At 35.9% G+C, this 13,673-nt stretch overlaps 1 protein-coding gene across 1 annotated transcript; it reads right to left on the bottom strand.

Moving 5' to 3' along the window:
* Positions 1-2,733: 2,733 nt before the first annotated feature.
* LOC120074178 (protein SRG1-like) lies at positions 2,734-4,971 on the bottom strand. The gene is made up of 4 exons (XM_039027208.1): positions 4,609-4,971; positions 3,825-4,072; positions 3,429-3,753; positions 2,734-3,329 (listed from the first exon to the last, which is right to left on the bottom strand). The coding sequence occupies exons 1-4, from the start codon at positions 4,861-4,863 to the stop codon at positions 3,063-3,065; spliced, it is 1,095 nt and encodes a 364-aa protein (XP_038883136.1). The 5' UTR covers positions 4,864-4,971; the 3' UTR covers positions 2,734-3,062.
* Between the last annotated feature and the right edge of the window lie 8,702 nt (positions 4,972-13,673).

The following is a 13,673-nucleotide window of genomic DNA, read 5'->3' as shown; positions in this document are numbered from 1 at the left end:
AATTCCTATAAATAGTTTGAACAATTTAAAGTATTCCAAAAAAATTAATCATTGTTTCTATCCTTAGTGAACTAATAAGGGGGCTTCAATGACTCGAGATTAACCAACTATAACTCTAGTCGCTCCATAAAAGATCAACAGTTACACTCCTGTAGATATATTTTTGTCCATTGAGTATAACCAATTAACAGTAAGTTGACCTTCTCAAATTGCTCGTAACTACAGATCAGTCAAAATTACTGTTTTACCCTTGTAGTTACATCTAACTTCTTAAATGCCAACAAATAACTTATAGTCTAACTATAAACTAACCTCTCTCGAGCCAATGAGAGGGTGAGGCCTCATTGTTCAAAACTTAGAATCAGCTACTAAGGAAGCAATTTATCTATTTTTGCTTTTAACGAGAAGAAGTGAATTCCATCTTGTGTAATTGTGTTCTCAGCTCCCAATTCGCCAAAATGGTAGGCATATTGAGTCGGCGAAAAAGCCACTCTCACCCATACAAATCAAAGGTTTGCACTGCAACCTTCACTTCTGAAGCTTCACGAACAACTCAAAACCAGAACAAATACAAACTCGATTGCAAGAATTAATGCCAAAAACGTAGGGGCCCTTACAAATTAACTTTTGTAACTTAAACATAAAGCCAAAATAGAGATAACTATCTCGTAAACATCCATCAACAACCATCAATATACATTTAACGATTAAACGCAATGCAGAAAATAAAAACCACAAAAAACTCTAAATGATTTCAATATAGAAATGGAATTTGGAATCAGAATTTCAACTTGGCTCTGATACCAATTGAAGAAACTCGATTTACAAGAGCTCCATGAGTGGAAGCGAATCGTCCAAATTGCATTTAGATTGAAAACATAAATTTACAGTAAACATCAACAGATTATGCATTTTAACAAAAATTACAACATGCTTTTTGAACAAGAAAAACAGTTAAGAGATTATACCATTGAAGAACACTTCTTTCCGTAAATCCCTCGAACTTTCATAAACTCCTTAAATAGTCACGAACTCCTCGAAGAACAACAAGACTCGAACCAAAAGGTGAAGACATTACTACTCAGTATCCTCGGTATTTTTAGGGTGAGAACCCAAGAGTGGTGGGCTCTGACTATTTTGATTAGGAGGGAGTTTGAGAGTTTGGAAGAGGAAGACGATTGAAGAAGAACACACTATCATATAGGAATTGCTTCAATAATTTAGACAATGAACCTATCGTATATGCTCTGTGTGAATCGTGTAGATCACTTACAAGTCGTGTAACTTGGATATGGAATAATAAAATCATATTTTATTTATTCCATTTGCCATAAAAAACTGTTTAACCATCCACTAAGTTGGTTAGAGAGAAAAATGGTTTATTATTCAAAATAATAAATAAAATTAATAAATATGATAACCAACTTATCATATTATACTTATTACGTATAGTTTTAATATTGCATCATAAGCAATATAAACTATAGTTCTTTTTCTCTATTTTATAACATTTAATATAAATCACATTTATGTTAAATTTAATAACTATAAATCTCATTCATAGATTTATTTCCTCCAATTAAACTACGATGTATCAAATACATTAGGTCAATTATATCATATACAATCGAATCAATTTAATTATATCATATATAACTAAATTCCTTCTTATTAATTTGAACAATTCAAATTAACCAAAAAACTGATTCTTAACTAAATCCCTTTGAGCTACCAAGAGGACCTTATGGACCGGTAGCTTGAAGTTCCAACCGTACGTGAATAATTAATTAAACTCTTTAATTACATTATCTACCATCCTTAACTATCGGGTACTCCACTAAAGACCGACAACTGCACTTTCACACTACAGATATGGAATCAGCCCTTAAGGGAGCAATTTATCTACTTATCCTACTATGACTAAACCTTTCTCGGAATCAGCACTAATTCCTCTAATAAACAATAGATCATAATCCTACTATGACTAAACCTTTCTCGGACCAAGAGAGGGTGTGGCGCCACATTGTTCCAGACCTGGAATCAGCCCTTAAGGGAGTAATTTATCTACTTATCCTGCATCGGGGAAAGAGTGAATTCCATCTTGTGTAATTCCCAACTTCCCAATTAGACGAATCCCAAAATGATAGGCTTATTGAATCAGCGATCTAGTCACTCTCACCCATACAAATCAAAGGATCGCCCTCATAGACAGGAGTTCACAACTCACTAAGGATTAATCATAGTGAAATGAAAGTCTCTATTATGAACGATGTTATATAATGAGACTAAACATTTTGTGATCCGATCTTATACAAATTCTTTTATATAAAACATCCCCACTCGCATGTCTAATACTTGAATAATCAGGATCGGATCATTTGTAGCACTTTACACTATTTATAACATCTACAAAGTAGATCATACTTGTAGTGTCACCAGGATAATGTACCCAATCTTATCCATATACTACAGACCATTTATATTTTCCAAATCTTATTTATTTATTTATTTTTTTTTTTTGTAAAATTTGATATTTGGAATGAGTAATTTCTACCAGAGATTTCAAAAGTTAATTTTTTAACTAAATGGTCTATCTCAACCAAAACCAAAAAAAAAATATTTTAACAATTTTTTTTTTAAATGTGAAGTTTTGAAGGATGAAAACTTGAGAAAGTTATTTATGACAATTTCCCAATATATTAAAGGATCAAATTTACCCTAACCTATCTTTACTATTGGTTAATTCTAATTTTACTTTCCAAGCACTTGCTGGATCGGGGGCAGCCCATAAAGCCTAGAACAATCAATCCTCTTAGGTCCAACATTCAAATCATAACAGTGGAAAGAATACAGAATTATGATGAGAAATTTGCTTTTATCCTACAAATTCTACTACGATTGTGAAGGTCAGGAAATTAATGGTTAAGAATGTAAGGTCAACCTGTACCAATTTATTCCTCATTTCACTGTTTCTGATATGGATATATGATTTCTTCCACTTGCACCTGTGCGAGACAAGCATACGCCTGATATTCCTTCTCTTTCCTTTCGGTAACCAACTTTCAACAAACATGGTCGCCCTCATTCTCTATTCTCATATGCTCAAGGTATGATTTTCCTTCTAGTTTACGAGCAAAGAAGTCTTTGAAATACTTCTCCAACATAACTCTTCGAAAAACTGCTGGGTTATGCGGTCCAACGAGGCTTTTGGCTGGACCCAACTCCGAGTTTAGATTTGAACTATAGAATGTTGCAACTGAAAGCCTTTCCTTGGAACAGTTCAATGAAACTCTATGCTCGATGCTCTTGTATACTCCATTGCTTACTATCTGCAGCAAAGGTAGAGAGACAGGCCAAGGATAGTAAGTTGCTAACAAAGTTATTCACAAGAATCAGAAGAAGTTCAATGCACAGAAATCATGAATCACCTCCATGATGTCTCCAATGTTGACTACAAATGCATTTGGAAGTGGTTTAACAGCAACCCATCTCCCACCTTTTCGAATTTGCAATCCTTCGGCTTCATTGAGCTGATAGAGAATTGTCAAAGCATCAGCATCTGAGTGAGCGGAGAATCCAATGGCCTTATCAGGCTCAGGGCATGGAGGATAGTAATTCATCCTCACTGACTGAACACCATCTCTAAATAGCTCTCTCATTTCCTCAACATCCATCTTCAGAGCTCCAGCCAAATGGTCCAAGATGACAATTGCCAACTTCTTGATTTCAATTGAGTAAGCTTCCAATGTCTCTCTGCAACATGTAAGTCAATTAGAAATCGGAAACATACCATTCAATTGGAGCTTCAAGACGTGGCTAAAGACCTGAGTTTTGGTGGAAGCTTATGAAAAAGATGAGGATTCCTTAGACTAAGAGGGAGAGTAGTTATTTTGAACATGTCTGACCAATCAAGCTTCTGCTCATCCGATACCACAAAAAGCTGCCCAAATCCTTCTTGACTCTCTGAGTTTTGCCAAAGCAACTTCTTTTCATCGTAGGGAAGATTGAAGAAACTTTCAATTTCCCTTCTGAATTCGTCCAGCAATGAGGTTGGAACTCCATGGTTTATAATCTGCCAACAACAATTAATTCAGTCTTTTGAGCCAACCACAAACCACCAAGTGCCAGATTTCACAAAATCAAGAAGAAACTGCTTAGTAATCAATTCCTATACTTCTTTCATACAGAGTTTCTTCTTCATAACAATAGAACCCTTCCTCCTTCCTAGCTCCCTCTATTCATAACAAATCACCATAACTTCTCTAATCAATGCCTAATGGTACCCCTATCATACTTTAATCTTTCTGGTTTTCCTGCTAATCTTTTTTTTTATTCTTCATCTTTTTGTTTTTCCTAAGACCCTAATTCAAGATGTCTATGGTAATGGGTAATTTTAGGTTGGATTGGAAAGATTCGGAATGTTTTGCAGTAGATTTCTTTAACTCAAATAACCATGGTTGGATTATAAAGGTTTTTGAATCATTTATTTCAAAATTAAAGAATTACAACAATAGTTCTTTTCAAATTTTCGGAGAATACAAGGATATAAAGAAGTAGAATTACAAGATTAGGGCAGAATTAGCAAAGGGTTACATTACATTTAGATACCTGGAAGAATCCCCATTCCTTACACGCAGAATGCAACTTGTCAATTTCGGGAGAAGCAGAATCTCCGATGGCCAGTCGGCGAAGATCAACGACCGGTACCGGCGGCCCAGATTCTCCGCCGGGAACGATGGGGGGGTCCTGATCGGCACGTTGATAGCGAAGAGGGATTTTAGGGATGGACTGCTTTGCCAGCTCCAGAACACTGGGTACTATGATGGATTTTCCGAAGTCGACCATTTCAGTATTCGATTCCATGGATTTCCCAAAGCGTTGACTTATTAATAAGTTGCTACGAGAAGTCCTCCATTTCCATGGATGTCTCACTGACTCTTAAATTTCAGACATTGTTTGGAAAATTGGGAAAAATGGCTTAGTGAAAGTTTGATATTGTATTTTTTATTTTTTTTTAAAAAAAGTTTTTTTTTGATCTCTTGTTGATGAAAATGTTGATGAAAATGATGTAAGAAATATTTGTTGTACAAATGCTCCTTATTAAATTCACACTTTCAATTTCAACCATTAAACTACCAAATTAATTCACATTCTCCACTTAAATTTATTCTCAAAAAAATTAATTTATCCAAAAAGCATTAACAAAAAAATTATTCATTCAAAAAATTCCAATTACTCTTCTGCCCTTATTAAATTCCCACTTCAAATTTCAACAAGCAACCTATTAAATTATTTCATAAAAAATTATTCACATAAATTTATTCACAAAAAATTAATTTATCCAAAAACTATTAACAAAAAAATATTCACACAAAAAATTCTCCACAACTAAATTTGATTTGTTTACAACCCCACAAAAAGTTCTATTCACCAAATTATTCCAGAAAGAAATTCATGAAGTCCAAAACTTATATTTCACAAAGTTGTAATTTTGTAAACTCCGTAAGAAGGTATATATTAATAGTTCGATAATTTCTAGAAAAATTGACAAAAATAAACGACCTTTTTGGAGTTGATTTATTCTTGCTTTGTTGATTGTTTATTTTCTTTTCATAATGCCTTGCATTTGATATTTATAAATTAAAAAAAAAACGAAAAAAACAGCCATTTTTTTTTACGATACCCGACCAGGCTTTCACCAGGTAGGAAGCAAATGAGTTGAAATTACCCGGTCGGGCTTCACCGGGTCGTCATCGGGTAGAAAACAAATGAGTTGAAATTACCCGACTGGGCTTCACGGGTACAAAATAATTGTTGGAATAAATTTGATTCCCGATCGAGCTTCATTGGAACTTCACTGGGTATGAAATTAATTGATTGACCCGATCTTCCCGGGTACGGGATAGAAACCGGGCTGGAACTGGTCTGGGGCCCGGTAGAGTTTAATCTAGCCTGGCCGAGCGTACAAAAAACTAAGCATTTTGTTTTTTGGTCCGATGTTCTACCCGACAGGGTGGATGACCAGGCCAATTTGTCTTTAGTTTTTTTTTTTTTTTTGCTTTTTCTTTAACTACATTACATTAATACATTTTTTTTTTATAAATTGTAGGAAAATACCTCGTGTTTGGATTTATTCGGTGGCGTTTCGAATGAAAGGGAAAAGGATTACGATGGATGAGAGTTGTGGGGGTGTGACATTGAGGTCGGCATGACCTATAATGAATTCTTAACTGAAGTTTATAGGATAAGTGGTATAATGTCAGATGAGTATAATCTTGTTATAAGATGACTTCAATTGAAATCTAAAACCCCTGCATTTGTAATTCAGAATGATGAAGATCTACACACATTCCTCATATGGGAAGAGGTTTCAGTAATACCTCTATACATATCCATGCTTCCAAAGTGTTCAAGTAATCAAGGATTTCATACCTAGAAGATATTGGTCTTGAGTAGTGGGCTAGGGTGTACCAATGTAACATAAGTTACAATTAAACGACGACAAACCTCGTTGAGTGCATAAACGAAGTATTAAAAGATGCACGACAACTACCAATCACGTCATTTCTAGATCATTTAGAGGTTGGTTACAGGACTTGTATTACAGACGTCGAACAAATGCATCAAACAGCACATCAAGACTGTCAGACTATGCAATGGCAATAATTCGTGACATGACAGACAAAGCAAACAGACATGAAGTTAAGTCAATTGACCAACATGAGTTCAAGGTGATAGATGGAGGTTTAGGAGGCCATGTAAATATTCGTGCAAGTTAAGAAACTCTATTTACAGAGAACCTTTAAGCGGAAGCGGATCATCTAAATCCCATTGTGATTGAACACATACATTTACAGTCATACAAGAACAGATTATGCATAAAACTTAAATTACAACATACTTTCAAAATAAAAACAATGGATCAAGAGACTATACCTTTGAATAACCGTTCTTCAAGTAATCCCTTGATCTAACTCGTTCATGAACTCATCGAACAACTCAAACACTCCTCGAACAAGCAGCAAGTAGCAACTCGATCCTCGAACCAAACAGGACACTACCACTTGGTGACCTTGGTATTCTCGGTGTAAAAATCCAGGAGTGATGGGCTCTGGCTAATTTTGGTTAGAGGGAAGTTTAGAGTTGAAGGAACTCTTAAACAAGAGCATCCATGAGCGTGTTCGGATCTTTCCTATTTCATTGTGACCGAATTACCACACACACATTCTAACAAACAGGTATGCATTTTAACACTAATTATAGGATGCTTTAACAATTAAATAACAATAGATTGAGTAAACATACCAATTGAAGGCTATCATCACTCAAACTCAATCCAGCGGAAGCGACTCCTCTACGGTCCAAATTGCCCAGCAATCAGTCGCCTAACAACATGATCGTTTACATGAACGACAACACACGAACAAGCAGCAACCGGGGACGACACCACCACTTGAAGCCTTTGGTATTCTCGGAGTGAGAATCCAAAGAGTGGACTTTGATAGAATTGGTAGAAGAAGGGGGAAAGGACGATCGTGTAGAACGACAAGTAAGTGGGAGATAGTAGGTGACTATCGTATAGTCGGGTGCTTATCGTTTAGAGAAAGGTACACAATTGTGTAGGTTTTACTAAGTGATCATTTAGTAAAGAGTAAGCGATCGTTTAGAAAACTCAGTATGCTAAGCGATCATTTAGTGAAGGTGAGCGATTGTTTAAAGAATGCGTGTGATCGTTTAGTACGCTAGTGTTCGATCATTTAGGCGATGGACACTATCGTATAGGCTCTCAACTAAGCGATCGTGATGTTTCCACACCTTGAGCAATTTTTTTGAACTTTTTACAAAATGAAAAAAATTTTCATTTTATTCTTCGGTTACAATAACTGACTTCGGATTCTCCCACAACGCATAACCGAGGAGAGGTTTTCAGCCAATTATCATATAATTAACCAATTTAATAATTAATGAATATAATCATATTATATTCTTACCTTATAGTTTGATATCACATATCTACTACAGTAATTTCTTCTCCACTTGATATAAATCATATTTATATCTAATTTCCTCCAAAATTAATATATCTCATACATTTAGCCAATTATATCATATATAATTAACCAGTTCAATTATATCATATATAATCGAACTCCCTCTTGTCAATTTGAACATTTAAAATTGACCCAAACATTTATTCTCGACTTTATCCAAGCTATCTAGGGGACCTAATGAACCTATGGCTTGAAGCTCCAATGGTCTGTGAATAGCTGACTAAACTCTTTAGCCACGAGATCCACCATCCGTTAACTACCAGACATTCCACTAAAGACCAACAACTGAACTCTTCTTACTACAAATATATTTCTGTGTCCATCAGATATAATCAATTATGAGTACGCTGACCCTTCACAGATGCTCGTAAGTACAGTTGGACTAATTTACTGTTTTGCCTCTGTAGTTATATCTCACTCCTTAAGTACCACCAATTCTTCTAATGAACAATACAATATAGTCCAACTATGTGTGAACACTTCTCGGGCTAAGATAAGGTGTGTGGCGCCACATCGTTCAAGCTCTAGAATTAGCCCTTAAGGGAGCTATCTATCTACTTACCTCTGCCTCGAGGAAGGAGTGAATTCCATCTTGTGTAGCTGAGTTTCTAGCTTTCAAATAAGACAAATCCTCAAATGGTAGGTTTGAATCCTGGCCACTTGCACCCATACAAATCAAAGGACCACCCCCAATGGCAGAAGTTCCCAACTCACTCAGGATTGAGGTCATGTTACCTATGGTCATCCTAGTGAAGTGAAGTCTCTGTCATGAACGGTGTTATATAATGAAACGTTAACACTTCATGGTCAAGTCTTATACAAACTCTTTGTATAGGACGCCCCCGCTAGCATGTCCCCTACACGAATGATCAGGATCAGATCATCTGTGACAAGTTACAACACTTGTGACCATTCCACAAAGCGGGCCACATCTGTAGCATTACCAGGATAAGGTTTCCCTCCTATATCCATATACTGTAGACCATTTTGATTATCACTCAAGACATGATCCACTTGTATGTCACCATATACATGCTTAAGTTACATACAGATAACCAGGGATTTTATGTTTATTGGTTTGTGGTAAAGCAAATAAAACAAACAATTGAGCAAAATCAAGAAGTGAAGTAAAATATCAAATATTATGCATCACAAGTGTTTATACAAACTATTTACAAATTACAGGATACGAGACTTTAGGACATCAACACCAACAAGAGTTTCGAAGAGGAAGACGATCGAGTAGGCACAAGGCTATTGTATAGCAAAAACATTCTATCATTTAGAGAAAATGAGACTATCGCATAGGCTTTCAACTCCAATCGTGTAGATACTTGATCGTGTATACTCGTTTGTCTTTGGAATTGTGAAATCAAATTTCATTTATCTGTTTTTGCCACAAAAACTAAATAACTTCCCACTGAGGGGTGATTATAGAGAAAAAAGAATTAATTATCAAATAATTAATAAATCATAAATAGATATGATAACTAACTTATCATATTATATTTATAATCTATAGTTTTAATATCGTATCATATACAATATATAAACCATAGTTTTTTCCCTTTATTTTATGGTATTTAATATAAATCATATTTATATTAAATTTAACAACTATGAATCTTATTCATAGAAAATATATTTGAATCATATTCAAATATTAGTTGCTTCAATCAAACAATAATGTATCAAATACATGATATCAATTATATCACATATAATTGAATTAATTGAATTATATCATATATAATCAATTTCTCTCTTATTAATTTAAACATTTCAAATTAACCCAAAAACTGATTCTCAACTTAAATCTATTGAGTTACCAAGGGGACTTTATGGACCTGTAGCTTGAAGCTCTAACGGTACGTGAATAATTGATTAAACTCTTTAATCATATTATCCATCATCCGTTAACGGTCGGGCACTCCACTAAAGACCGACAACTGCACTCTTTGCACTACAGATATATTTCTGTGTCCATTGGATATAACCAATCAACAGTACGACAACCCTTCAAAAATTGCTCGTAAGTACAATTGGGCCAAATTACTATTTTGCCCCTATAGTTACATCTAACTCCTTAAGTACCACTAATCCCTCTAATGAACAATAGATCATAGTCCCACTATGACTAAACCCCTTTCGGGCCAAGAGAGGGTGTGGTGCCACATTGTTCAAGACTCAGAATAAGTCATCAAGGGAGCAATTTATCTACTTACCCCTGCTTCGGGGAAGAAGTTAATTCCATCTTGTGTAGCTGAGTTCCTAGCTCCCCAATCAGATGAATCCCCAAAATGGTAGGCTTGTTGAGTCGGCGATCTGGCCACTCTCACCCATGCAAATCAAAGGACCGCCCTTATAGGCAGGAGTTCACAACTCACTCAGGATTAAGATCATGTTACCTATGGTTATCCTAGTGAAATGAAAGTCTCAATTATGAACGACGTTATATAACGTGACTAAATATTTCGTAGTTCGGTCTTATACAAACTCCTTTGTATAGAATATCCATGCTCACATGTCTAATACATGAATGATCAGGAACAGATCATTTGTAGTACTTTACAACATTTGTAATACCTACAAAGTGGGCCATACTCGTAGTGTCACCAGGATAAGGTACCTATCCTTATCCATATACTCAAACCATTTAGGTTATCACTTAAACACGATCCACTTGTATGTCTCCACATACATGTTTAAGTTACAATGATAACCATGGATCTTAGTTTATTGATTTGTGGTTAATGCAACTAAAATATCATATATTTCATAGAAAAAGGTGAATAAAATATCATATATTATAAATCACTGAAATGTTTGTTCATACATGGTTTACAAACTACAGGACCCTACGAGATTTAGGGCATCGACCCCAACAGCAAGAACATGTACTTGTCGCAAGTTTGATTATTGTGAAATCCCTTATTCACACTGAAGGAACTCTTAATGAAGAGCATCCATGAGTGCATTCGGATCTTTCCGATTTCATTGTGACCAAAATACAACATACACATTCTAACAGAAAGTTATGCAAATAAACACTAATTAATGGTATGCTTTGAACAATAAAACATAAGGGAAAGAGTTCTCATACCAATTGAAGACTCTCTTCAAACGTGAAACTCAGAAGTAGCAGAAGAACCTCTACTCGAACTCTATCGCCCAGCAAAACAGTCGGCTGTGGTAGAACGATCGTCTACACAAACGACGACAACTCGAACAAGCACGAACAAATGAACAGCAGGGATGACACCACCAGTTGGAGACCTTGGTATTCTCGAAGTGAGAATCCAAAGTGTGGTCTTTGGTGAATTTGGTAGAGGTAGGAGAAAAGACAGATCGTGTAGCTGATAAGTAAGTGGGAGAGAAGAAGTTATCGTATAACAAGGATGCTTATCGTTTAGATGAAGCTACATGATCTTGTAGGTTTTACTAAGCGATCGTTTAATAAAAGGTATACGATCGTTTAGAAAATGTGACATGCTATACGATCGTTTAGGAAAGCTAAGCGATCGTTTAGGGACAGGCGTGCGATCGTTTAGGCACTGGTGTGCGATCGTTTAGACAATGAACTACTATCGTATAGGCTCTCAAGCTAAGCGATCGTTATGTTTTGACACCGATTGTGAAATTTTTGAACTTTTTGCAAAATGAAACAAATTTTCATTTTATTCTTCAGTTACAATAACCGACTTCGGATTCTCCCACTAACGCACAACCGAGGAGAGGTTTTCAGTCAATTATCATATAATTAACCAATTTAATAATTAATGAATATAATCATATTATATTCTTACCTTATAGTTTGATATCACATATCTACTATAGTAATTTCTCCCCCACTTGATATAAATCATATTTGTATCTAATTTCCTCCAAAATTAATATATCTCATACATTTAGTCAATTATATCATATATAATTAACCAGTTCAATTATATGAACTGCCTCTTATCAATTTGAACATTTAAAATTGACCCAAACACTGATTCTCGTCTTTATCCAAGCTACCCAAGGGACTTAATGAACCTGTGGCTCGAAGCTCCAACGATCTGTGAATAGCTGACTAAACTTTTTAGCCACGAGATCCACCATTCGTTAACTACCAGGCATTCCACTACAGACCATCAACTGAACTCTTCTTACCACAGATATATTTCTGTGTCCATCAGATATAATCAATCATCAGTACGATGACCCTTCACAGATGCTCGTAAGTAAAGTTGGGCTAATTTATCGTTTTGCCCCTATAGTTACATCTCACTCTTTAAGTACCACTAATTCCTCTAATGAACAATACAACATAGTCCAACTATGTGTGAACACCTCTCGGGCCAAGAGAAGGTATGTGGCGCCACATCGTTCAAGCTCTGGAATTAGCCCTTAAGGGAGCTATCTATCTACTTACCCATGCCTCGAGGAAGGAGTGAATTCCATCTTGTGTAGCTAAGTTTCCAGCTCCCAAATAAGACGAATCCCCAAAATGGTAGGTTTGAATCGACGACCTGGCCACTTGCATCCATACAAATCAAAGGACCGTTCTCAATGGCAGGAGTTTCCAACTCACTCAGGATTGAGGTCATGTTACCTATGGTCATCCTAGTGAAGTGAAGTCTCTGTCATGAACGGTGTTATATAATGAGACGTTAACACTTTGTGGTCAGGTCTTATACAAACTTTTTGAATAAGATGCCTCCGCTCGCATGTCCCCTACACGAATGATCAGGATCAGACCATCTGTGACAAGTCACGACACTTGTGACCATTCCACAAAGCGAGCCACATCTGTAGCGTTACCAGGATGAGGTTTCCCTCTTATATCCATATACTACAGACCATTTTGGTTATCACTCAAGACATGATCCACTTGTATGTCACCATATACATGCTTAAGTTACATACAGATAACCAAGGATTTTATGTTTATTGGTTTGTGGTAAAGCAAATAAAACATACTACTGAGCAAAAATAAGATGTGAAGTAAATATCATATATTATACAACACAAGTGTTCGTACAAACTGTTTACAAACTACAAGACATGAGACTTTAGGGTATCAACCCCAATACACACGCGATTGCTGTATGCAGGGCTCGGTATATTGATCCTCTCTCTCTTTGTTCATGGGTATACTCTGTTGAATCAGTGTTGGCTGCATATGCTGAACCTATACGACCACTTGGACACTTTTCGGAGTGGAAGTAATCATCGAAATTCGTCGATGTGGAAACATTGCCTCCAAAAAGAGTTCCAAGAGTAGGTCGCCCACAAACAACAAAATTTCCTTCTGCAGGTGAATTTCGTTAAGTCCACATGTGTTCTAGATGTGGGCAAAGGATCACAACAAAACGACATGCAATCAACCTTTCAATACCGCCGAGTGATTTATGGATTCTTTATTACTAATTATATTGCACATCTTTATGAATTTTTGTGCATTTGAATGATTTTTGTATGATTTTTTACATGAGCGGTGGGCCGAGAATTAGTATTATTTTATGATTTTTGCATGAGCCCGACCAGGAATTAGCGTCTATTTGCATGGGCCCAGTCGGGAATTGGTATTGTAGGGTCATTCAATCTATTTACAACGCGACCGAATAATGACGAAAT

Source organism: Benincasa hispida, chromosome 3 (assembly GCF_009727055.1).
Source record: "Benincasa hispida cultivar B227 chromosome 3, ASM972705v1, whole genome shotgun sequence".
NCBI lineage: Eukaryota > Viridiplantae > Streptophyta > Magnoliopsida > Cucurbitales > Cucurbitaceae > Benincasa > Benincasa hispida.
The sequence above is the reverse complement of the archived record's forward strand: the minus strand, read 5'-3'. Positions and strand labels throughout refer to the sequence as shown.